This window comes from Cyprinus carpio, chromosome B17 (genome assembly GCF_018340385.1).
Source record: "Cyprinus carpio isolate SPL01 chromosome B17, ASM1834038v1, whole genome shotgun sequence".
NCBI lineage: Eukaryota > Metazoa > Chordata > Actinopteri > Cypriniformes > Cyprinidae > Cyprinus > Cyprinus carpio.
The window spans coordinates 16,244,489-16,272,334 of record NC_056613.1 but is presented as its reverse complement, the minus strand read 5'-3'; the positions used below and the strand labels follow the sequence as shown (position 1 = coordinate 16,272,334).

Below are 27,846 nucleotides of genomic sequence, written 5' to 3'. Positions count from 1 at the left end.
TTCCATGTTCTCCTGATAAATCTGTAAGGACCTGTGCAAAATGAAATTAATTTTACAGGTACCAAAAGAATGGATGCAGAGTAACTCCCTGCTTTCTATCAGTGTCCCCTGCATAATAGAACTGTACAGACAGGAAGTGAATGCTGAGGGTTTAAACAGGGGGTAGGATGTTTTTCCCCCTACTATGAAATATATCTTAAAACCCCTTACTTCTGATAATTTGACCCTAGCTGCAACCAATTACAAGAAAAATTCAATTATGCGAGTAAATTTTTTGCAAATGCCAAAAGCCTGATTTGCCTCTTATGAATGGGGGCTCAGATAAGTGAGCTTGCATACTCTCACTCTTCATTCTTTAATACAGCTGTCCATATTTTTTTTGTTAAAAGTCAAATGTTCTTCATTGTAGGGCTTAGTTTGAACATAATGCACATCATTATCAGCTAATTTCCTTTAGGGATGCAGAACGAAACACAATCTGTGACTAAAAGTCAGCTATAATGTTGGGCTATTTTGTTTGCTTTTAACATTTGGGCTTTTAACATTTATAATAATAACAAATTGAGCAACAAGTTAGCACATTAGAATGATTTCTGAAAAATCACGAGTAATAGCTGCTGAAAATTCAGCATCAATAACAATCATAATAACAAATTGCATTTTTTTTTTATTTAAATATACCAAAATAGAAAACAGTTGTTTTAAATTGTAATAATACATCAAAATGTTACTGTTTTGCTGTATGTAATGGTCAAGTACTGTAAATGCAGCCATGCTTAGGATTTTCAAATCAAAAATTGATCAGATGGTTCTTAGTGTATCAGAGCAAATTCTTTCCGTGATTAGTTAAATTTGTGTCTATTCTATTTATCTAAATAGCAACACATCTTTATGCTCTCAACACTGCCTCAAAGCCCCAGACAAACCCAAAAGCATGTTCTGTGATCTTCGCTAAGTGCTCCAATTAAGCTACATTTTTGGTGAAAATATGTGCTGATAGCCTGGTTTAGTGTTGCAATAGTGGCTTATGAACATCGAGATAGGCGGTTGCTGCTACATTCATTATTAGCCTACATATGTCTCTTTTTCAAGCTTTTTGTTTATGAACTTGATTCTGACCTTTGTTTATGAAACACATATTTGCTCATTTGCACAAGCTACTGCAGTTGTATTGTTGGTAGGAGTGTCTCAAAAAAGACTGTAAGATGTTTTTTCTTAACTGCCCCTGTTGAAAAAAACAACATACTGTATGCTCGTTCAGTATGTTTTGAAGCATGGCAGCTGGTTTGAGCTGGTTACACACACACACATTTACTGTATATACAGTGGTGTGAAAAAGTGTTGGCCCTGATTTCTTATTTTTTTCATGTTTGTCACACTTTAATGTTTCAGATCATCAAACAAATTTAAATATTAGTAAAAGATAATACAAGTAAACACAACATGCAGTTTTTAAATGAAGGTTTTTATTATTAAGGGAAAAGTGACAACCAAGCGTTTGCGATAACTTGCAATGAGTCTGTTACAGCGCTGTAACTTTGGTCCACTCATCTATGCAGAATTGTTGTAATTCATCCACATTGGAGGGTTTTCGAGCATGAACCGCCTTTTTAAGGTCATGCAACAGCATCTCAGTAGGATTCAGGTCAAGGCCACTCCAAAGTCTTCATTTTGTTTTTCTTCAGCCTTTCAGAGGTGGACTTACTGGTGAGTTTTGGATCATTGTCCTGCTGCAGAACCCAGGTTTGCTTCAGCTTGAGGTCACGAACAGATGGCCGAAAATTCTTCTTCAGGATTTTTTGGTAAACAGCAGAATTCATGGTTCCATTTATCATAGCAAGTCTTCTGGGTCCTGAAGCAGCAAAACAGCCCCAGACCATCACTCTAACACCACCATATTTTACTGTTGGTATGATGTTCTTTTTCTGAAATGCGGTGTTACTTTTACGCTAGACGTAATGGGACACACACCTTCCAGAATGTTCAACTTTTGTCTCGTCAGTCCACAGAGTATTTTCCCAAAAGTCTTGGGGATCATCAAGATGTTTTCTGGCAAAACTGAGACCAGTCTTTATGTACTTTTTGCTCTGCAGCAGTTTTCATCTTGGAACTCTGCCATGCAGACCATTTTTGCCCAGTCTCTTTCTTATGGTGGAGTCATGAACACTGACCTTAACTGAGGCAAGTGAGGCCTGCAGTTCTGGGAAGGTTCTCCACTGTTCCATGTTTTTGCCATTTGTGAATAATGGCTCTCACTGTGGTTCGCTGGAGTCCCAAAGCTTTAGAAATGGATTTATAACCTTTTACAGACTGATAGATCTCAATTACTTTCTTTCTGAATTTCTTTGGATCTCGGCATGATGTCTAGCTTTTGAGGATCTTTTGGTCTACTTCACTTTGTCAGGCAGGTCCTATTTAAGAGATTTCTTGATTGCGAACAGGTGTGGCAGTAATCAGGCCTGGGTGTGGCTAGAGAAATTGAACTAAACCATAGTTTTAACAGGGGAGCAAACACTTTTTCACACAGGGCCATGTAGTTTTGGATTTTGTTTTCCCTTAATAATAAAAACCTTCATTTAAAAACTGCATATTGTGTTTATTTGTGTTATCTTTGACTATATTTGAATTTGTTTAATGATCTGAAACATTAAAGTGTGACAAACATGCAAAAAAATAAGAAATCAGGAAGGGGGCCAACACTTTTTCACACCACTGTATATACACATACTATTAATATCTGTATAAAAAAAGAATTGCATGAAATACCTGAGTTCTATTAAGGATAACGCAATCAGATTTTCAAAAGCCTAAGTGACTGATTTGAAACATGCTACATAAACATAAACTCATTTGATTTCAATTAAACCAATGTTAGCATGTAGCTAAGCTTAGTGTAGCTAATCACAGATGTGGCCGCTTCCTTGTGTTTCTCAAAGAGTTAACACTTCTTGAAATGGAGTGTTTCTGACAGAAAGTGAATATAAGGAAGAAAAATGATAATTATTACAAAAATCTGAACTTTTTTGGTGCAAAAACTTTGCTTGCTTCATAAGCTAACTCCTAGATACATAATATGAAGATCAAAATGTGTGATCCCTTTAAACCCACATTGAATGTCTCAGCTCCTCCACAGCATCAGACATTAGTGGTGAGGATTGCCTGTATGCCTCTCGGCTAAAATAGAGAGAATTAAGTGTCGACATTATCCTCTCAAAGGAAGAAAGAGTAGGATAAGGCTTGGGCAGACTTGGGCACTCTCTCAGCAAATGAGTCAGCTGGGTACGCTGTGGTGTGTATCATGTTGGTGAGGAGTGACAGCACTCTTCTGAGAGTGTGCGCTTAACGAAGCCCAGCTGTCAGATGTTCGTCTTTTGCCCTAAACTGGGCGGAACAGGTAGGCCAGATGCCATGCTTCACCACTTGGATACGAATCAGAGGACTGTCACGCATGCAAATCAAACACAGATTGCTCTCTTGGCAGAGTGAAATAAGTGCAAATAAGTTGCTCTTGCTGATGGACGGACCCCTTAGATAAAAGCAGGTTAACTTGAGGTTACAACTAAAATCTTGAGCTATTATAAATGAGTATAGAATTACACATGAGAGATTCCTTAATGGCTCAGGATTTCTTAGTTTTAACCTTCAGTGGAAAAACCAGCATGGTTTACTCTTCATGGTTCATTGGCTCCTCACAGTAGTGCAGATATTCATTATTTCACATTCAAACTTCAATAAATCAGCAAACTGGATGGAAATTCATCTCACAGAGCCAAACTTTTGATTATCAACACATTCATATCAGCATAAGTCTGGTCCACATTGTATTTGACAAATCAAACCAACACTAAAGAAGTACTGGCAACGAAATCCAACTGTGTTGTTGCCTCGTTAGTGTGCGTCTGAACTAAAAAATTGCACTTGAATACACTGCAATAACTAAAGCCAGTGGCTAACTAGCATATCTCTTCTGAGACTGCAGAAGAGCTGAGAGGAACTGTAAAGCAGGTGTCGTTATGAAAATATACATGTATTAGAATGCTTAGGTTAGTTTATGTAAAGTTAGAACAGCCTTTCGTATGTCCCTTTGACTTTATTTACTCGCTTTCATCACTTTTGTTAGTTTTTTTTCATGTGCACTGGTTCGCTGAGCTGAACAGTCCATCAGAGTGATCCGTTTTAGTTCAACATGTTCAATCAGACAAAAAGCCACCGACAGGGTCCGACTAGTGCCGACGGTGCGGAACACACTGAAAACTGCTGACAGAAACTCATTGACAGCCTAACGTTAACCTCCTGTGTCATGGCCTTTAGTCTGACTTAAAAAAAATTTTTTTAATGAATTGTTTTTTTTTTCATAATTGTTTTACTGTTTGAACATTGGTGAAGCATCTATAGTTATATTTTTGCAACCTGTATATTGTGTAACAAGTCCCAATATTGCATGTTGAGGAAAGTAGGCCTAGCCAATGGTAGAAATGTTCAATACTTTTTTTTGAAGTGAAGACTTTAAAGTATGCGTCTCCACTTTGATATTCACTGAAGTAAATACAATTTTTCTTGAAAGTTGTGTTTGAACTAAACACTAGAATATCTTTCAAAGATTCAGTATCACTGACATGGCAGAACTTGACAAATCTAGCAACTATTTCTTCATCTGAACTACTCGTTATACACTGGCAGCCTAGAACTTGTAAACAGAACTTTGTTTTTTTTGCAGTACTAATAGAAACCTTTGCACTTATACAGTCAAACTGCAACTTGCAGTGCAATCAGTCTTCATTAGTCAATATTTGTTGACTAATTATTAGTTAAGTTTAAAGTATTTGGGGATTTCTTGTATTTTTCTTGCCTGTACTTCATCTGGTGAATATAGATCCTTTTTTGTGCCATTTACTGGAAATAGGATGTTAATTTGCAGTAAATTTTTATGAGGCTTGAAATTTAGCCAACCTTGCCATAATGATACTTTTGGCAACAGCAGTCTATTTGTATATTTAGCTGTAAATCACATGATTTTATCACATGACAAATTCCCCATTGGCTATAGGGCTGTGGTTGAGCATTTGTGAATCTTGACCTTTTGACCATTTGAGTCCTTAGACACACACACACACACACACACACACACACACACACACACACACACACACACACACACACACACACACACACACACACACTTGTAGTTCCCTTTGTTGTTAAAATTTGCCTTATTGATTCTTTTTAAGTATCTTCTCAGGCTGTTTATTTCCCTACATGCAGATGAAAAGGAAGCATTGTGTCACTCATATCATCGGTTATTACATCATCGGTTTGATTTAGAATAGCACTGTTTTTGTGTTTTGCTCTTGTGCAGAATGTACCATGACCATTGATTGGTCAAGGAATTTGTTTTTGTATGAATCATTTGCCATTTTATTGGCTTTAGAAATATTTTTCACATGCTCCAAAAGTTTGTTTACAGTTTTTCAATTTCTCAGGGCTTGCTAGTAATCTCAAGTGCCTCAGCTGTTCAAAAGATTGACAGATATTTCTAGAAAGATTGGCATACTTATCTGATATGACAAGCATATCTTCTATTTAATATCATTAATGTCACAAAAAGGATGATTGTGCAGTATTTGGTTCGTCTAATAACCTGAACATTAAAGTCAATGATATGTTTTTGTAAATCCTTCTTCATGGCTTCCCATCTTCATTAGTATTCGATCAGAAGCTTTTCTTGTTAACTCAATACAGCTGACACCATTGAAATCAAGGGAATATTTTAGTGGAAGGAGATTAAACCCCATCAAACAGATCTGGTTTAGGTCGGGACATGACTGGAATAGTGTACACCAGTGATTGTGTAAATGTGGGTCATAATTGGCAAAGCATATTCATTACAGAGCTGATTTTGGCACACTATAATGAGCCATTGCTCTGATAATCAACTTTCATCAAATATTTTTGTTTTAATAATGGAACGGGCTGCTTTTGCTTTGCTATGGCAACCTCTCTAGATCTTAAAATAATAAAATGTCCTGCGGTAAAATGCCTAAAACCAAATGCTGACTATCTTCATGCCTGTAATGAAAAGGTTTTTTCTGTTTGTTTGGTTTTTTCCCTGGAATGTGCCACTATTGGCAAGAAGAAACATTGACATTTTATTATTTTTCTTTTAAAGTGCTGTTATAATAAATTACATAACTTGAAATGTGGCCTGCCTTAGTCAAGTCACAATCCAGTGAAAAGAAACAGCTCTGTTGGTTTAGGGAGGCAAACTTTAGTGACTAAAGACTGAAGTAGGTAAAAAATAAATAAATAAATAAATATTGCTTAATATTTAATTTTATGTTTTAATTAAATATTTATTTTACACGTAAGTACGTACATATATTAGTAATGTTTGCTGATTGTTAGAACACTCAGCACTGCATCCAGCTGTTCTAAATAAATGCTTCATTGATAAAACACAAGAACTGTGCGTAATGTAAACCACTATGCAGATCATAAAACATCATAAAGCTTCCTGGGTCTTCTTTGGCTCAATGATCTTCAGTCGAAGATGTTGATTCTTTCATATAAAGGCTTCATTTGAAGCCACTGTTCTTAAAACTGACTGGTCCTATTATTTATTAAATCATGTCATAAAAGAACAAGGACTTTCTCTGATGGTGTGTTTGACCTTTATTCTTCTCGTCTTTCCTCAGTTGTCAGGAGCAGTTGTGCTCTTTTGGAAAGAGCAGCAGAAGATCCAGCGCATCCAAATCCTCTCGTTTCCAGTCCAGTAGAAGACAGTGAGTGTAAATCACTGATTATTTATTTGTTCCGTTTTCCTTCAACAGTTGTTTTGCAGTTGTTTTCTTCCTTTTTGTTTCACTGTATTTTTTCCTAAATGGAGTTTGTCATTTTAGTCACCACACTGAGCAGAGAAAAAACATTGATCTGGTTAAATATTCCACCCAGGGCACTTCCCGTTGGGATGTTTTGGTGGAATGTCAAAGGGGCTTTTTGAGGTTTCCCTCATTGCGGTCTTTCTTCATCAATAGCCTTACATGATTCCAAAGACAACTTGTCTGTGTTTTTCCACTGGAATGCCTGATGACAAACAGAAAGCCCTCAAGATATTCCTTCTCTTGTCCAAACTGACATACCATTATTTAATTTTATTGTGAAGTTTTTTTTTTTTTTTTGTACTTTATTTGGAGGGGGAGGGAGAAAAAGACTTTTTTTTTATTTTCTTTAGGCCTAATCTGTTTACAAACAGGGTTGCTTTTTTCTTCCCCATTTTAATTACTGACAGATAATATTTGAAAGGGCAGTTTTAGGGAATTCATTGTATATGTTTATATTAATACTACTTTTTTCAGCAAGGGTGCAATAAATTGGTCTGAAGTGACAGTAAAGATATTTATAATGTTACAGAAAAAGAAAAAGAAATTCTAATAAATCCTGTTTGTTTGAACTTTGTATTCATCAAAGAATCCTAAAAATAAATGTCACAGTTTCCACAAAAATATTAAGCAGAACAACTGTTTTCATCATTGATGATAATAATTAAAAAGTTACTAAATCAGCTCCAAATCAGCATGTTAGAAGGATTTTTGAACAATTTTCTGTGTTATTGTGAAATAAAAAATAACATGAAGTGCATTAAACATTAAATTACTTCAAGGTTTCCCAAACTGGGTTTGTGAAGGAACTGCAGGGAGTTTATGAGTTTAATGAAAAGCTAATAATTAATGTTAAATTAAAGCAAATAAAGGTAAAAATGAATCAATATAAAACACTTACTGAAAAATTCAATAGTTTATTTGTTAACGTGCATGTCATGTGACCATAAACAATGTCAGAAAGCCAGGAACATGCAAATGTGATACTTCATTATTAAAATATTTTAAAATCTCAGGGGTACTTCAAATAAAAATATATTACCTAAAAGAGGATCAGATGACAAAAGAGTTGGTGAATTTGTGAATTATTGCTGTTGTGTAAATAATATGCAATAATGTAATCCATAAAAAAGTAACTGCAATCTTGATTACAAGTATTTTAAAATGTATATTAATCCAATTACAAGTACTTAATTTTTGGATTATGTAATACAGATTACATGAAATCAGTTACTACCTAGATTTAGTAGCTAAATGCTGTAAGAATTATTTTCCCTATAGCCTTTCGGCATATTAATATTACAAAGGATGTCCATCGCTATACAAATACTCATGGTAAAATGTTTTATGTTTCCATGCAGTCTTATTCAGTTTTATTTAATCCAAATATGCCTGCGTGTTACTGATACGTATGTATCAATCTTTTCTCTATTTTGATTAGTACATCTATTAAAGCTGGTCCTGCATTTGAAGTTTAAGTCATTATTTGCCACTGCGGTTCGAGTCCCTTTAACCTCCTAATATAGTGTTACTTCATCCTTCCCCAGTTTCCTTCTGTGATTTTGAATCTCCATGTTCGTGGATGTTATCCAATCAGAGTGCTGGAGGGGACTGGTATGTCACATCACCACAGCAACACAGATCCAATAGATGGGGAGTCCATCCAATCAAAGATTATTCCACTGGAAAATCAGAAGGTATTGATAATAGCTTCTTTATATAATAGCTGGTTGATCATTTTTTCAATGCATCAGTTGTCTGTATAATCACTGGCAGTCCAGTAAGAGTTTTCTGTCTTTCAACAGGTCATTTTCTGTTACTAAAGCCCACCTCAACTCATTTCGCTGCTGGCAGATGTAGTTTCCACCTGACCAGTCCTGTAGTGCTCAGCAGTGGGCCACTGTGTCGTCTTCGTCTCGCTCGCTTCCAACCGGAACCACATTCAGGAAACATATCTGCCTTTGTGAAACACACCGACCACTCCGTCATCAAACCAATCGCTCTTACAATCAACGAACAAGGAACTGCCAGGTGACAAATTTATATATATTTAATTAAGTTATTATAACTGTGACCTTATTTGCCTACCACATTTAAACCTGTCTTAAAGACTTTCATAGATGCATGTGTGAAAATTGTTTGTAGTTTATTGAACAAGAATTGAATAAAAATTGTTTAAACCTTTTCCATCTGTAAAGCTTATTTAGATTTTACAAAATTATTTTAAAATACATTATCCTGAAAATGGATGCTTCTTTTTTACAGAGTGTGTGTGTATATATATATATATATATATATATATATATATATGTCACACAGGCAGTATCTAAATATAATGGTGATGTCATGACAGATCATAAAATGAGAAAATACATTTTCAGTGCCTAATTTGAAAGTAAATAAAAGAGCAATGACATATGCACTTTACTTTCACACAGAATAGTTTAAAGCAGCATTTTGTACCCACAAGAAACGAATGCCAACCAAAAGACTTTTGTTATGGAGATGAAGTTGCTATTGATTTTCTTATGCTGGGCACAACACGCAGAAGATGGATGAAAGCATTTTGTTTCTAAAAGTAGGACCTGATGTTTCTTTTGGCGTAATTGGTTCTGACAGAGAGCTAGGAATAGATGGTGATGCAATGCAATTTGGAACGAGCCTGTATGATCATGATGTAGCTAATATACTTTTACTTTCTGCATTTGGCTATATGGATCTGAGCTTAATAGAGGTTACGCCATGGAGTGTGGTGTATTATACAAATCAGTCATATACTTAATAATACCATCCAACTCAGAGTTTATCTGTGTATAGTACTGAATGCATTAGCTTTCCACTGTACTTAAGCTCCTGTACATCTAATGAAGCACTCTTACATGTAGCTGAGAGATTCATGTATGCGTTTTTTGATGACATATATTGTAATATGAGTTCCACAAAGCCAGCCTCTCTCAATTTTCAGACACTACTAAACTGATCTTAGGTTTAAAACAAATAAAACAAAGACAAACTGCAGCTGTCTTCAGCAGATGTGCAGATGATTTCGACCTTGTGTGTCCATTATGTTTTGAATTTTTTGGGCAGATGTACTGTAAAGTGATTGTTAAAAGCATTTCTTTTTGTGTGTGTCCCAGGCCGCAGTGGGAGGTGCTGGAGGCTGTTATTGGCCAGTTAGATGAGCCTTTCCATGTGACAGTGCAATACTCTTCCTGTAGCAGCCATGAAGTCGGATTTCTGGCATTTGATTCACTTGAGTTGAAGGATTGTGTCATGGGTAACGACTTATTAATTATTCTCAAATATTATCTAATTCAAATGTATTGTACTGTATGTATTGCATCTTTAGAGCATTTCTACTTTATCACAATGAATTTGCCTACTTTAATATTTGACATTAAATTATTTAAATGAATGCACTAAATATTATTCTTCTATCCTTATGTGGCACAAAATCTTTATGGTTTTCTGTGGTTTTCTTCAGGTGATGATTATTTGGATTTGGGTTCAGACTGTGAGAAATACTCATCACTTCACTGTGATTCTGGAGGCTGCATTGAGAAGCGAAGAGTGTGTGATTTTCATACTGACTGTCCTCAAGGGGAAGATGAGGGCTTAATATGCAGTGAGTAAAATTAAAGATTTTTAATATTTTATAAGCCAGGAAGATGCATAGTTTCTGTTTACCAGTCTGTCAGTAATTGTGAGCTCCACACTCAAAATCTGTTCCCTTTTCAAAGTTTAATGCAATAGCTGTTGCACACATCAGACCGCTCTTTAGTCTTTAAAAAAGACAGTATTTTGTTATTTTAAATGTAGAGAACAGGCTGTGTCTCACCATTCCATTAATTCAGTTTATGATAATCGAAACATTTCTTTAAAAGGTGGCCTTTAAGCTATAAATCCGTAAGATTTGTGAGATCTTTCTTGCCAATTTGCATTTCGTTGAGAGTGTTCAATTAAAGTATGAACAGCAGTGTGACAGGGCGATATAAGAGGGTGCCGCTGAGTAACTGGCTGGCTGTGTGTCACTCACATTAGCTGTATTAAATCTCAAGGCCCGGCCATGATAATTTTCAAATCCTTTCACTGGAGGCGTTGGATTAGCAAACCTTCTCTGTCAAAGCTTTTCACTGAGTAAAGAGCTGCATAAAATGCCTGAAATGCATGAGTGTTTGCTTTCCTCTAGGAAAACTATTTGCATATTTATTGATTTATTTCATCTCCATTAACATTTATACTATGCTTAGATAATTTATAATTATTGTCTGTGTACAAAGAACTTTGTAGATGGTATATTTGGCACACAGCACTTACAGTATAATCCAGTTAGATAAGGTGAGAACAAAGACTCACAGAAGAAATCCATATTTACTGGCAGTCTGTAAAAATGTATTAAAGATTTATTGGCTAAATACATTGCATAAACATTCTGGCAATTATTATGGAATTAACAAAAGAACCCTAAAAGTTTGATTAGCTACTTGCTCAGCATTACAAATGCCAGTAACAACTATGTGATGATAAATAATTTAAACTGCAATGAACAGTATTTGATTAATAATTGACAATTTAAATCTGTTCAATTAAGTTGATTTGTTTAGCACTTTTTTATAATTCATATTGTTATATATTGCTGTCATATCAACACTGATAATATCACATTTTTCTTGAGCAGCATATCAGAATGATTTCTGAAGGATCATGTGACAATGAAGACTGGAGTAGTGATGCTGAAAATTCAGCTTTACATCACATGAATAAATTATATTTTAAAATATATTAAAATAGAAAACGTAAAATAGAAAAACATTAAACAATATTTTATAGATAACTGTTTTTCTTGTATTTTTGATCAAATAAATGCTGCCTTGGTGAACTTTTATATGGTAGTGTATATATTTTATAAATAAAATGATGCACATTTTGTATACATTATACATATTTGGCAAAAGTAATGCAGAAGTATGTAGAAGCATTCTAGCCTTATCTTGAATTGTAGACCAATGTTTTTTATTCTTTCCTCTGATATAGACATGTGGAAACTACTTTTGATATTATTTGAAGGGATTCATATGATAAATAACTCTGACAGCATCCTAATGAAGATGATCAAAGTAACTCCCACTAAGTTTAAGCTTGTTAATTACATCCATGACATTATAAAACATGTCCTCTGTATAATGAACCTGTCAGTTAGTTAAATCTGTCCTAGCCTTTTCCTAAAATCCAGAGACCATATTAGCACACGTTAGCTGGAGTCTTGTCATATCAGCTGTCATTTTAGGTATGAAATATTTAAAGTGTAGAGCTCTATTGAGGCACAATTTGCCTCATGGTGATTCATCTCTATTAAAACCATACATTTTAGACTGCAATGAAATGTTTTATTTCTCCCCAGCTCTTGTCGTTACAAATTAAAAATAATTAGTGTGCCATTAAAATACTTAATGTGGCACAACACAACAATCCACATGTCCTTGTCCTGTGTTAACATAACTGTGTTTTCTTTATTATATGAAGATAAATCCATTGGAATCATGATCTGGCAAAACAAATTACACCAGCTTTGTTGATTTAGGCATCATAATGATACATTTAAGTGGAATTAATGAATAAATGGGAGGAAATGTAATATTTCTCTGATAAGCTTTTAAAGCTCTGCTAATGTTTGCCGACACAGTGAGTTGTATTTTGTGGATACAGATTTATCAGACATTTCATCATTTGCTTAATGTCTTTGCAGACTCCTTACCTTTGGGCTCATATTGTTCCTTTGAGTTGGGCTCATGTGGATGGTCAGTGGCTGAATCACAGTCATCTTGGAGACTAGTTAGTGGACTACAGCTGAATGAAGACACAGATCTACTGGGCACAACTCTGCAAAACACTCAAGGTAAACGTGAAACCTTTCAGTCATTGTATTGGTTACCCATCAGGGTTTCCATTCTCAAGACATCCAAATGTTAAAATGTGTTTAAAAGTGACAGTAACAATTGTTTAATATTACAAAAGATTTCTACTTCAGATAATGCTGATGATTACAGTAATGGCTGCTGAAAATTCACGATTACACGAATAATAACATTTTTAATGTTAAAATGGAAAACAGTTATTTCAAATTCTATATTTCACATCAGGTTTCTTTGAAAAACATTAAAAAGTGTTAAAGAACCTGAATGGTGGTGTATACATTTGTTGAATTTATAATATAAATTATTTGTGAATAGATATTAGTACATATACAGAACACATAAAATTAGGGGTGGGTGATATGAACATCTTATATCATGATATGAGTAATTACATTTCACAGTAATTATAAAACACTGCATATTCTTCACTGTGTGAATTAAATATGTATTTCTTTTTATTAAAGTTACAAAAGTGATTTAGTCAAAAGCACTGAGAGATTTTCTCTCATTTGTTGTTTGATTAACATGAATGACAAACAACAGGAATATTAGACTGCTGTCACTTTAAGAGCTACCCGGATCCATATACAGTATTGTTACAAGTCTTCTTTCTCAGCTGTTTGCTTTCACTTAAGACCTAAATTACTGTGTTTATGAGGATATTTGTTTGGTTTGACTTTTTAACTAATTTAATTTTTTTTTTTTGATATTTATATGTATATATATTTGTGAATTAATTGTTTTTTTATAGTTATGTGTTATCAAAATACTTTACAAAACATAGAAAATTAAATAAATAGCACAGATATGTGCAAGCTGTCTAAGAGAGACATTAGGTGATGTAGTTGAACTAATATGTGAATTTAGATGCTTTGCTTTCCATCTTTGCTCATAGACATTTTTTTTTTCTATTTTTGGCAAAAATGTTGTATTCTCTTCAGATTAATACAACAGCTTTGAGACCAAGACACATAAGAGACCCATGTGTATAAAAAGACCATCTTTTAAATGTCTCTTCACAATCCCTTTAGTTATGAATGCAACCAGTGGGATTTTTTATGAAATGGGAATCAAAAATATTTGAAGGAGAACTATTTTCATTGTGTCTCAATGGCACCTGTGATTTTAACATGATAGAAATGTTATCCTTGGGAGGAGTACGTAATGATTTACAGGCTGTAGGAGTATTATAGTGTGATGTATTTGTAGAATCTCAGATTTACAGTACAGGTGTCCAACTCCATTTTATGACTAGTTGTATTCCAACTCACTAAACTGAAATGTACTTAAAAAAAAATACAAACTGTTTTTTGTGTGAGAAACTACCTTTTTTATAAAATTGTCTGCACTGTGTTGGGAGACTTTAAAAGTCCATTTGTAAGATGTTTTCCAGCCTCGCCTACTAAGTTTTTAGTCTTGTAAGCATATTTGAGCACTCTGTAGAGTACTGATACTTTCTCGCCTCAGGGCACTTTCTTTTTTTAAAGGTCAGAGGTCGTGGTGATGAAGGTGAGGCGTTGGTTCAAAGCCCAGCTCTCCCTTCAACTGTGTCCAATCAGGACTGTCAGGTAAGAGTTAAAGTTGACAGTCAAAGACTATGATTTTTTAAGAGTTCATAAGATATTTTTTTAAATGTGTTTGAAAGAAGTCTCTATGCTCTCCAAGTCTACGTTTATTTGATCTAAAATAGAGTAAATCTAGCAATATAGTAAAATATTTTTACAATTTAAAATCTGTTTTCTATTTTAATGTTTTCTTCAGTCTTCAGCGTTTATTTGAAGTATAAATCTTTTGTAATATTATAAGTCTTTTGGTCATTTTAATGCATACTTGCTGAAAGCAACTTATTAACCACAACTTTATGAGTAGAAGTGTATGTGTGACTGTTCACATAAAATAGTGGTTTGTCTTTGCCACAGTATTTGGATTCTGAGACTTTATGGGCAGATTTCAAGTTAATTGTCCGTGAAAAATGAGGACACATCTCTACAGCTTCTCTACAAATAGCTTACACAGAGTAACAACACATGCAGCCAAAGTTCCAATTTTACACTTGATTGTCCATGAATAAGATATTATTTGGGGACATCTGGTCTTGTAGCAGACGCTCAACTGCTAATTTTTCTGTGTAGTTGCAGTTCTCTCTGTACCTTTGTGGGGATTTCAATGGAACAGTGATCCTGTCAGTGGTGGAGAATGGAATGTCAGCTTCTCCACTGATTTGGGAGAGATCTGGACACTGGAAGGACGCTTGGCAAGAGATCGCTCTGCCAATTACAGGGTTCTTAAAAGGGTAAGATGATTCGATGGATGGTTAAATAGACAGAAAAATACTTTTATTAGTCCCCAAGAGGAAATATAGTCTAAAGGGAGATCCCTTTTTTTTCTTTTTTTCACAAAATCATATAAAGAGACCATCTTGTCACAGTACTGAGTTAAAAGGATCCCCTATCTGGCGAAAGAAACCATCAGGGCCATCTTAATCATAATCTAATAATTTAATTTTAAGACTTTATATTGATTTTTTTAAGTGTATTGATGTAAAATTCCTAGATCACATATATTTAGTTACAAACTCAGGTTGTGCAAACTGCAAAGGGTTTGCAAGTTGATGATAAGCTAAGATTAATCATAAAAATTCACAATTAACATTACAATATTAAAGGGGTCATGAACTGCCTTTGTGTTTTTATTTCGTACTGTTCTCTGAGATCCACTTATAATGTTATCAAGATTTTTACATAAAAAAAAAAAAAATTCCTAATTTAGAAGTAACAGGCTATTCATCAGAACGCTCTGTTTGAATAGGTGTGACGGATTGTAGACTTGGAAGTAAACACCCACTGCTGTGATTGGCTAACAGTTGTGTATGTTTGACAGCATACATCCTTCACAGATGGACGCTGTTGTGATTTAGCTTAAAAATGCATAAATATTCAATACATATCAAACGATTTGTAATATCAAAGCAATAATGATCACGTAATGAAAATAGTTACTCAAAATTAAAGTTCAACAAATCAAGTTTATCGTTTGGTTTCTGCGTAGACCTGCATTTGCCGCTCTTATCATTTATGTACTACGTGTGTGAATTGGTGGGCGGGGCTAAACAGGCTGTGATGTTAAAGGAAGCATTGATCGTCTTCTGTGGAGGTGGTGTTTAGACACACTTTTACGTTATATAGTGGCACATTCCACAACCTGTCATTTTGGCAGACTGGCTTCAATAAAAGCATGTTTTTGTTGTTGGTGTTTGTTTGTTTTGTTTTATTTTTGACTACCGAGAAAATTCTAAATAAAACATTTACTATGTAAATTGGAATCCCTGACAAAAAATATCTCAAAACAACTGTAAAGTAAAAAAAATCTAATTAAAATTTGGAGGAGGCATATTCTTACCCTGCTTAGTGTGGAATTGTTGACCTGCACTTGAGTTATGTTATTTCATTAAATGTCTACATTTACATTAATAAATCTGAAATAAATTTCACCATTGCTCTTATTCTAAAATAATTTTTAATTTCTTTTGAGCACAGCTTCCATCTTAAAGTGCAGGCCTTCTGGACTTCTGGATCTAAAGCTGACATTGCACTGGATGACATTTCTTTAAGTGCAGCATGTTTTAACACAGGTAACCTTTCTGTCTCACACATAAGTTTGCACCCAAGTACTCAACACTCGGGCAGAATAATGGTTCATTTGTTCATCCCTGGCGCAAAGTTTTTTGACCACACCACAGACTCATGATTGCATTCAAGCACTCAGTGATAGGGCGTTTTCAAAAAATTTTAGTATTTAGTAAGACAGATGGAGAATTTAAGATGTGATGCACACACATGATTTCTAACCGCTGTCTCCAGTGAGCAGAGGGAGATGGTTCTCATCACACAGTTGATATAGATTCTGCTTGATTAGTTTTGAAAGCAAAGAGAGCGATAAGAGGACCTCCTATCTCACAATCCGCAAATGTCGTAAAAATGCCAACAATAGTCTTTCTGCTTTTCTAACAAGCATTTACAGATCATCAGAGTCAGGTTTCTTGATATGACACAGTTGACCGCAGGAATTAACGAGCCCGTTAATTGACATTCAAGACTTGTGAAAATCAAGATTTAGTATCCTCGTTAACTTTGTTTCCCAGAATCTGTGATATTGAGAAATTCCTGAGCCATATGTTCACTAAATATCATCTTTAGCTTTCTGTTTAGTCCTCTTGCTGTTATATTATCTTTGTCATGGTCTGTGGTCTCTCAACACCTTTAAATCTTATCCAGTAAAAGCTGTTGAAAGGATCAGTTTAGACCAGCAGATAGGTCCATAATGGTCCAGGCTGGTTTATCCTTGCTTGTGCTGGATTAGTGGCTTTCTGACTGGTAAACTAGCCAGAATCAACTGTATCAACATCATTGTCCTAGTGGAGATGGTTGACCAAGGAAGTCCTGCTGAATAAGCAGGTTAAGATGTTTTTTGGTGAAACCAGCATTGAATACAATGCTGATCTAGGCAACCAAAAGTAAAAATGGCAAGTTCAAAAAATAAAACTACACAGGGGTTGTAAGTGTCATACTTTCATTTTTATTCCTTGTTCTCTTTCCATATCTGGTTTAAGAACTAAATGAACTGCTTCTTGGACAAGGACTACCGCATGATTTAGACTCCTTCAGCCCTCTCCCAGAACCCTCAGCGTCAGGTATGGTTCCTTTCCTGTGCATTACACAAATACACTACTGTTCAAAACTTTGTTCACTACTGTTCAAAACTGTTTTCTATTTTAATTTATTTTAAAATGCAATTTATTCCTGTGATGGCAAAACCAAAGGTTGTAAAACAAAACCAGGGTCTTTATTTTCAGAGGCTTCCCTAATGACATGGTGGTTTACCTCCTGTGGAGCAAGTGGACCTCTAGGCCCAACACAAGCCCAATGTGACAGTGCCTACCGCAACAGCAACGTCAGTGTGGTGGTGGGGAAGGAGGGCCATCTCAGAGGTGTTCAGATGTGGAGAGTTCCAGCTACCAATATGTACAAGTAAGTTCAGAAGCTTGAAATCATTCTGGTTTAGAGTCATTCTTGGATTCAAAACAGGTACTGTACAGGTACCTCATGGACTTTGTGGAGATAGGAGATGGAAGTTGTTTGATACAGCCCAAAATACCCCACAGATCATTTATTATACGATTTTGAAAATGTCTGTTTGAGTGGAAGCAAAAACACACTGTTTTTGTGCATGTCTCTTTAAATGCAAATGAGCTGCTGCTACCTGCCCCCTTTCCAGAATAGTGCTGTGCCTTTACAGCTTGTATCTCAGATAAAATGCAAAAAACAGATGTAAAAAAATCTGTTTGGTTTTGATTATCATGTCTGTCACACTAAAAACTTGCATGCATTTTAGAGCCTATTACTTTTAACTTCTTATATACGGTTTTCTAAACACACACATCTGAAGCACGCACACAGAAAATGGCTGTAACATGACCTGTGAGTACTAAACTAATAAGACATGCTCTCCTTCATGTCTTATTGCGCTTAAACTGTTTAAGTGAGAGCAGGGTAATATTAAATACCTTTACTGCTGGGTATGCTGACTAATAAAAACAGAAAATCACTCACTGCTCTGGACTGAATAACTTCTATAGCTGTTATAAGACATTTCTTTCTTGAATGCTGCTTTTAAATGCTTAGCATAAGGATAAATTGTGTGCGGCTCACTCAGGTGGGGGTCTTTGCTAATACTGCAATGTCCGTCAACAGTTGTGGGTGGGGAATCTGCAAACAGCATGTTCCGAGACACTGCTTAAAATTTATGGGGATTAAAAAAAGGAGTGGGTGGATTTTTAACGTTATAGGGTGGTTGTGTGCACACTGCCAGCAGGGATCTTTAATGTCCAAATACCATGTAAAAGTGAATTTTGGATAATTGGTGCCCTGGTGATCATCCTATGTTTGCAACCAACATCCAAAATTAATAAAATTGTAATGTATTTCAGTGAAATGTTTGGTGCACCTTTACACTGGTTTCACATCAGTGAAACTACATCGCCACTGCAGCTACAGAAAGTATTCACACTGGAAACATTTGTACAGCTTCACAGCAGCAGCTCCAAAGCTACATATTTCTTACAAAGACAGCTATAAATGTTTCTTACAAGTTGGTCATTTATTAGGGTGACCATATTTCAGTTTTCCAAAAAGAGGAAAGTAGGGGCCAGATGCAGATGGTTACAAGAATTTCAGTCAAATATAATTTATGCAATATTTCAAACATTTATAAGATGTGCTCCCTTTACACAGAGTGCGTGTGATCGCCAAATCAAAAGTGAAAGTGAACAGCGAGCACTCATTCATAAGAGATTTAAATACTCCTCATATTGATAGCCTTCATGAGCAGGCGGCAATGGCCAAAAATACAGCAGGAGGGGGATTAAGAAAACAGTCCCGCGCAGGGCTTTAATTTTAAAACGCACACAATGAATGGTGACTGTAGAACGCAAAAGCCAAATCCCAGACATTTTGGGTGATTTAGAAATCCCGACCGGACGCATTATTTTAGGTCCAAAAAGAGGACATGTATGGGGAAACCTGATAGTCTTGAAAGTTTGTTAACATGGGGATTCACATGTAAACACGGGGTCACATGTAAATAGGAAACAGCAAGCACAATCAGGAAAACAGCTCCAATCATGTTGTTTCAGTCATACTTCGATATAGAACATGCTGTTTATAATGTTTTTTATAATACACCATACTTTCACCCAAACTAAATAATTAATAACAAGTTTAAATGGGTAAGTCTTCTATACATATATTTGATTCTTGATTTTATTTTCTTACATACTCCAGTTCTTATTAAAACACACTAGGCATGCTTATTCCGAGCTCCTGCTTGATACTCATGCGTTCCTCCTGCTGCCGGTATGAATGCACTAATTTTTTAAAGGGATAGTTCACCCAAAAATGAAAATTCTGTCATTAATTACTCACCCTAATGTTGTTGGAAAGCTGTAAGACCTTTGTTCATCTTTGGAACACAAATTAAGATATTTTTTGATGCATTCCGAGAGCTCTCTGACCCTTCCATAGACAGCAACGATCCTTACATGATCAAGGCTCAGAAACATAGCAAGGAGTTCGTTAAAATAATCCATGTGACATCAGTGGTTGAACCGTAATTTTACGAAGCTACGAGAATACTTCTTGTGTGCAAAGAAAACACAAATAATGACTTTAATATTCAAGAATTCGTCTTCTCCGTGTCACCCTATAGTGCCATTTTGGAGACTATCACATACGTAAACAATGTATGCAACGTATGTACGTGGATATATTGTTTACGTTTAGATCAAAGTGTAAACAATGTAAACAGCGTATCCGTGTACGGTGCTGCTGACACAGAAAAGCATACATTGTTAACGTATTTGATGCTCTCCAAAATGTTGGCAGGGTGACGCGGAGGGGACTAATTGTTGAATAAAGTTGCTATTTTTGTTTTCTTCGTGCACAAAAAGTATTCTCGTAGCTTTGTAAAATTACGATTGAACCACTGAGGTCACATGGATTATTTTAACAATCTCCTTGCTACGTTTCTGAGCCTTGATCGTGTAAGGATCGTTGCTGTTTATGGGAGAGTCAGAAAGCTCTCAGAATGCATTAATGATGTCTTTATTTGTTTTCTGGGGTGTTTATATGTAAGTTGTGTTGATTTATTTGTGGGGTAATTTTCATTTTTGATTGAACTATCCCTTTAACATGCATGCCAAAAAATATCCACTGCTCACACGCCGCTCACGATTGTGGTGTGAAACGGCTTTAGACTAGTTTTCCATTTTTGTGCTTTCTCAACGTAAACTTTGTATTCTCAAAAGCAGAGATTCTCCCCTCAAAATCTAGTTGCGAGGAGATGCATGTCAATACCAGGTGTAAACAGTTCTTTACTGTCTTCCTGTGTCTCATCTCTCTCTCTTTTTTTCCTCTAATTCACACATTTTTTTTATAAGGGCAGCGAGAGGCATGACTCATTGGCTGTAGGCACAGATAAATCTCTTCCTGTACTCTACTTAATCTGGCCCCTGTGTAGTCAAGCCTTTGAACTGATTTACAGTGATTATAGAGGCTAGTCATGGGAGCTCATTAAAAACAACTCCAGAACTGTCTGTGAAGAAGGGCATGCAGGAGAGGAGATGCAGGAGACAGGAAAACATGGCAGATAACTATCAGATGAACTTATACAACACTATGTTGTGATTTTATTGCATTCAGGGTGCCAGACTGAAATATATAGAGATCAGACCCAGGCTATCCCTCATTCGAAAACTGAAATATTTTATATTTTATCCTTTTGTTTTGGTGCCCTAAGCCATGACTGGCTTTAAAAAAAAAATTAAAAAAAAAAAAAAAAAATATATATATATATATATATATATATAGTATTTATTAATACAGGGATTTTCAAATTTTGTGATGCCAAAGACCCTCGAGTATGATGATCCCCTTGTGAGGGACCCCCTTTCTAAAATATTAAGGCAGCTATATTTTCATGTATAAAGACACTTTTAATACTGTGTGATATTAGTAATATGAAGCATGATATAAAGAAAACATGTTTCCAAATTAAAATAATTTGCTGTAGCCTAAGCCTTTGACAGTGTACTACAATGAATGCAAATTGATTGAAATATTATCGGAAAAATATTAACTTAGTCGACAACATGTTTTTTCTTATGATTTATAAATGTAGTATCTATTGATAAATTTGAACTATTATTATTTAGAATTATTTTACTTTAAAAACAGTATGGTCATGATAACTGTCATGAAATATTAAAATAATTCATTTCAAATATTTCATATTGTCTTATAAAATGTAAAACAGTTCACACCAAATGTATCTTAGAGGACCATTTGAACAGATTAAGTGTGGACTAATTATAAGGGAATATTATATATAAAGTAAATTTGGATTAATTGGTCACATTTTTTCCTGTTTTTCTCAATGGCAAAAAGTGTCCCAATTTAATTTAATTCATATTATTTTTTATTTTTATTTTTTTTTTTTTTTTTTTTTTATCTAATTTTTTTTTCTCTTTTTGTGTGTTTTTGTTTTTTGGTATAGGGTGTGTGTTTTATTTTTTTTTTTTGTGTGTTTTGGGTACTAAGAGAACATCCTCTTTTTTCAGGATTTCAGCTTATGGAGCCGCAGGAGGCAAAGGAGCAAAAAACCATAACAAACGGTCACATGGTGTCATCATCTCAGCTATCTTCCCACTGGAGAAAGGTGACATACTCTACATCCTAATTGGACACCAAGGAGAAGATGCATGTCCAGGAGTGAGTGAAGCAGAAACTCAGACTTGACCATTGGGTTGCCATGATATTTGCAATGTATTTATGTATAGCTCTGTTTACATCTCTATGTTTTCTTCAAATATTTACAGAGGAACCCCGTGACCCATAAAATCTGTCTTGGGGAGTCTTCTGTGATAGAAGATGGTTTTGACAGTGATGGTTCGGCCTTAAAGTGGGCAGGGGGCGGAGGTGGTGGTGGAGGAGCCACATATGTTTATCGGGTAAGAGCTTTCTTTTCTTCCCATTTTCTTGTCTCAGACACATCTTTGAAAATATCCATCACAGCCTTGTTAGTCCTCTTAAGGGGAACCATGTGGATGGCAGTCGTCGCCTGATAGTGCTTGTCTAGACAAACATTTTTGAGACATCCTGAAATAATTTGGGGTCGTCTGAATTGGAATACAGATGGAAGTGAAGGCTTGTCTGGAATCATAGGAGGCTTTCTTTTTTACTTGAATGAAAAGTAAGTCTGATGTTGTTTTTGGGATGCACGGGGGCAGATGGAGAACGGGGAACTAGTGCCTTTGCTGATTGCAGCAGGAGGAGGAGGAAAGGCCTACCTAGAGGACCCTGAGAGCAGCCTGGATCAAATTTTTCTGGAACAATATGAGAATGACACCTCTGTCCCTGGTGTCAATGGCAAATCCGGAGCAGCAGGTACTCTTTCAATGACAAAAATTTATATGATATTATTTTTTAATTATATTTTATGGCCCAAAATTCATTCAGTTGATACGTTCAACAGTGATCATTTCTTTTAATAACAATGTTAGCTACACAATGTTGCTCATTTCATTAAACCACTTAAAGGGGTTATATCTTTTTAAAGAGGTCATATGACACGATCTCATGTTCTCTTTGGAGTGTTAAGAGCTGTTCATGCATATATAAGATCCGTAAAGTTCCAAATATTAAAGTCTCAAACCCAAAGAGATATTCTTTGTAAAAGTTAAGACTCAACCACACCTTCCTAAAATGCCTCATTCAAACACGCCCCCACAAATTTACATCACTGTGTGGGAAGATTTGCATAACACCGCCCAAATGTTTATTTAAAGAAAGAAGCCATAACTTTTATTCTTGCTGTGTGAGATTTTATTCTCTCGATGATGCTGTGTGTTTTCAATGATGGTAAGGGGCATAACATTTCCGCCGCACGGTTGAGGTATTTGGCCAATCACAATGCCCTGGATAACTGGCCAATCAGAGCACACTGTACTTTTCAGAACAATGAGCTTGGTAAAAATCAACACGTTTCAGAAAGGCAGGGCAGAGAGGAGCAACAATAATGTACGGTATGTGGAAAATAATGTGTTTTTTACCTTAAACTTAATGTCCAGTCAATCCCCAAAGTCCAGCTTTAGGATCAGTGGCTACTCTCAGTCGCTGCTTGTACTGTGATATGATATTGAAATTACTTTCTTTGAATGCAGCTACTCTGTGGTTTAGATTTGGATAAAGGACAAGTATTATTCCAGCGAATGTTTCATGGGCTCTCTAACTTCATTAAATACCTACCAGCTTTTTCACAACAGCACAATACTGTCAGTTCAGCCATCGGGATTACATTATCTTATGACAATCCTGTAAGTAATGAAGGATGTTTTGTGGGATTGGCATCTGGATGATGTTTTTTATGCTGAACTGTCATATGTAAGCAGTTATGGGCACTCACTTAATAGACATATGCAGGGTGCGATTTGCCGGGGGGGATGGGGGGGATTTCCCCCTCTCTGGTCTATGCATCCCTGCCTCTGCTGAATAACTTTTGTCCCCGGTGGGGATAAAAACATCATGCAAACCCGCTCTGATGTCCCGATCTGAATCAAATGATTCGCGATACGCGATCCGATTGGAGCGTTTCGAAATAGTGAATCATTTTGCGACGCAATGGTTTAACTGATTCGGAGTTTCAAAAAGCTCTGTTGTGTTCTTTGCTCGCTTTCTCTATGTAATTTGTTGTTTGAATAACCGTGGACATTAAATCATTACAATTAATAGGCCTAACGTAGGCTTACACTGTTTTTATTAAACTGAGATCTCACTAAATACAATTTCCGTCATATTAAAAACATTTCATAAAAATTTTCAAAAGCATCCCCCCCCTCTGTTTTTTTCACAAATTGCACCCTGGACATATGTATCTGCCAAAAAAGTAAAAGAGTGGACAATGAGTAGTAATTAGTATCTACAAGTTTGCTGCATTTTGCATCCTTAAACCAAAGGAAATTCTTTGTGGAACAACTTTAAACTAACATGCCCAGCCCTGAGTAAACATGTCTGTATTTCTGTGTGTGTGTGTGTGTGTGTGTGTGTGTGTGTGTGTGTGTGTGTGTGTGTGGTGTGTGTGTGTGTGTGTGTGTGTGTGTTTTTAGGTGGAGGAGGTGGGTGGAGTGACCTGTCTTCTCTCGCCTGGGCAGGGAAATCTCTTGTGGAAGGAGGTCAAGGAGGCTCATCCTGTCCTGAGGCTTTGTCAGTGCTGGGGTGGGCTACATTTGGAGGGTTTGGGGGAGGTGGGGGCGCTTGCACCGCTGGAGGTGGTGGTGGAGGATACAGAGGTGAATGTTAGATTAAAAACACTTGCACATATGTCACAATCACAACCATAAACTCGCTGAGGCTGAATTTATGTGATCAAAAATACAATAAAACATTAATATTATAACTTATTACAATTTAAAGGGATAGTTCACCCAAAAATGAAAACTCTGTCATTAATTACTCACCCTCATGTCGTTCCAAACCTGTAAGCCTCGGAACTCAAATTAAGATATTATTAATAAAATCCGAGAGCTCTTTGACCCTCCCATAGACAACAAGGTTTTTATCACGATCAAGAAACGTAGAAAGGACATCAGTAAAATAGTCCATGTGACATCAGGAGTTCAACCGTAATTTTACGATGCTACGAGAATACTTTTTGATGAAAAATAACAAAATAATAACGACTTTATTCAACAATTCTTCTCCTCCTCATCCCTTATGCTGTGGCGCCCACCATTATGGAGAGAGTATCATGACACATGCACTTGCTTCCACTTCATGTAAACAATGCATGTGCATGCTGGCGCTGCTTACACTGAACACACACATCCGTCAGCATGCGCATGTGTTGTTTACATGGAGTTGAAGCAAACACATGCCTCATGATATGCTGCGTTCACGCCATGTTGTAATTACCGTAATATCAGTTTCTGGACCTCGATCGTGTTAGGATCCTTGCTGTCTATGGCAGGGTCAGAGAGCTCTTGGATTTAATCAAAAATATCTTAATTTGTGTTCTGAAGATGAACAAAGGTCTTTTGGTTGAACTATCCCTTTAAAATAATACATATGTTGATATATAATTTATTTCTGTTATGAAAAGCTGAATTATTTAGCAGCCATTATTTTGGTCTTCAGTGTCACATGATTATTCAGAAATCATTCTAATATGCTTATTTGGTGCTTAAGAAACCTTTCTCATTATTGTCAGTGTTATAATTGTTGTGCTATGTTGTGCAAAAGCAGAGAATTTATTTGAAATAGGAATCTTTTGTAACATTATAAATACAACATATAATATAAGAAATGACTTAACTGTCACTTTTAATTAATTTAATCTGTGCTTGCTGAATAAAATTATTAAATAAAATCATTTAGATGTTAGTGTATATAGTATGGAAAATAAATTGTATTATATACATTTATTTATTTTGTGATATACCAGTACATTGCATTATGCTGTAGAATATATGTTTATCTTTTTATTTACTGATTTTTACTGCTAAAGCTAAATATTTTGGCATTGTAATTGAAAACACAGGAGAAGCCTAACACCACAAGGTTAAGATTGTATTTCAAATGTTCTGTTCAAAGTTATTATTGACCCCTTGCTGTGTGTTTTTACTGAAACACACTGTAAAACAAAGATCTGTTGTTAGTTATTACAAAGAATGACTTGCTTTGTGAGGCAGATGTTTCATTTAAAAATCATCACATGTGCATTTGCAGCCCAAGTGTTTTTTTTTTACGATGTGGATTGTTTGTTTTAATAACAGTTTTTATAATTTTTTTTTTTTTACTCTGATGTCACCTTTGCCCAGGTGGTGATGCACCCCCTCTTGATGGCATCACAGCAGATGGACATGATGGCGTCTCTTTTGTTCACCCCATGGGAAAGATATTTCTACAACCACTTGCAGGTCAGGCTTTATCTAATCCAGACTGTCTTTACTGATGTACATTTTTGCTCTTAAATATACATACACCTTACATCTGTAAGATGTTTAGCATTTTTAAGAGTGAGATAACATCTTAAAAAAAATGATATTAGATCATAAAAAAACATGCATTTAGTTTTATTGCACACATCCAGAAACAGTTACTAAAACTTGCAGATTATAAAACTTATAAGCAGAACTGTATTTGCACATATTTACAGTAAACACAGACACACGCATGTCACCTAGAAAATATCTGAAATAAATCCTCCAGTTGTGTTAGTGTTTTTCAGTACACCCAATATGCACTAGCACTGATTTTTTGCTCATAGAAGTTGGCTGTATTGAGAAAACAGGCCACGCACACATCCGCACTGATTCAGTAATAAACATGAAACTCGTGGTAGATAATAGAAGTCCTTATGTGACTTATTGAAGTTGGCGCCACTGTTTATTACTGCAAGTGTGTTTTGAGTTAAAGAGCCAGAAGAGGCCAAGCACATATTTTTGATATTACAGTACTTCATGTTAACATTCATTATTAAGTCATTAATAAATGTTATAACATTTTTAACAGATTAGTTTAAAAAAAAATCAGGTCAACTAGTTACTAGTTAATTTAACAACGATCTGTTTTGCATTATATAATGTAATAATTTGTATTAATGCAATTATAAACTATTACCTTTTATCTTAAATTATGAACTGTATTTTTAACTAGACATTGACAATCATATGTGACCCTATACATATATATATTTTTTTATTTTTATTTTTTTATTTATTTTTTATGCAAGAAGACACCCTAGACTGAAGCACTGGAGTTTTGCAGCAGTACTGATGTGTTTGTATGTGTTCTAGCTATGGAGAGTCATGGGGAAGCTGAGATCGAGGTGTATCTAAACTGCAGCCACTGTCAGACCCAGAGCTGTAAGAGAGATGAAGATACCAGACTCATTCTCTGCCTGTGCGACAACGACGAGGTTCTTGCATCAGACAACGTCACCTGCCTAGGTACCTAAACAGCAGGTGTCCATTTGCCCTTTCAAATTTGTCTATAAAAGCATGTTTGAAATATTTCTAATTCACCACTTCCTCTTTCATCCTCCAGTTGTCCCACTAGGCTCTCTGGCAGACGGACCCCCATCTCTGATATTTATCCTGGCAGTGATTGCGTCCACAGTAGTCACGGGTGTCGTTCTGACCTGTGCCAGCCTCACGCTCAGTAAGAGACTCTTCCAGTTCTGTGTCAATTCTGTGCCCTCCACATTTCATCGTCTCTGACATGCTTTTTCTATCTCCCTATGACGTCACAGGACATCATTTGTCTTGTAAAATTTCTGTTATTTCATAGAAGAGCAAATTCAGGGGAGTTCAACATCAGTGCTTTTAGAGCTGGTAGGAACAGTAAATATGAGAAAGAGTAAAAAAAATATAACCAAAGTTTTTAACTATTTTTTTTTTCATACCCCTCAATTATTTTGAAAGTACAAAAAATAACTGGAGCCACTGG

At 35.6% G+C, this 27,846-nt stretch overlaps 1 protein-coding gene across 1 annotated transcript in view; it reads left to right on the top strand.

Annotated features, from left to right (window-relative positions):
* Window positions 1-27,846, top strand: part of LOC109062573 (leukocyte tyrosine kinase receptor-like) — a 45,165-nt gene that overhangs the window by 8,817 nt on the left and 8,502 nt on the right. The window contains exons 2-19 of the mRNA XM_042742530.1: window positions 6,693-6,779; window positions 8,423-8,572; window positions 8,681-8,906; window positions 10,013-10,152; window positions 10,360-10,500; window positions 12,622-12,771; window positions 14,258-14,358; window positions 14,923-15,083; window positions 16,327-16,421; window positions 17,400-17,480; window positions 17,643-17,817; window positions 21,963-22,113; window positions 22,221-22,352; window positions 22,632-22,788; window positions 24,507-24,689; window positions 26,217-26,315; window positions 27,195-27,347; window positions 27,445-27,558. Of these exons, the coding sequence (XP_042598464.1) occupies window positions 6,693-6,779; window positions 8,423-8,572; window positions 8,681-8,906; window positions 10,013-10,152; window positions 10,360-10,500; window positions 12,622-12,771; window positions 14,258-14,358; window positions 14,923-15,083; window positions 16,327-16,421; window positions 17,400-17,480; window positions 17,643-17,817; window positions 21,963-22,113; window positions 22,221-22,352; window positions 22,632-22,788; window positions 24,507-24,689; window positions 26,217-26,315; window positions 27,195-27,347; window positions 27,445-27,558 (2,496 nt within the window). The remainder of the gene's footprint in view (window positions 1-6,692; window positions 6,780-8,422; window positions 8,573-8,680; window positions 8,907-10,012; window positions 10,153-10,359; window positions 10,501-12,621; window positions 12,772-14,257; window positions 14,359-14,922; window positions 15,084-16,326; window positions 16,422-17,399; window positions 17,481-17,642; window positions 17,818-21,962; window positions 22,114-22,220; window positions 22,353-22,631; window positions 22,789-24,506; window positions 24,690-26,216; window positions 26,316-27,194; window positions 27,348-27,444; window positions 27,559-27,846) is intronic.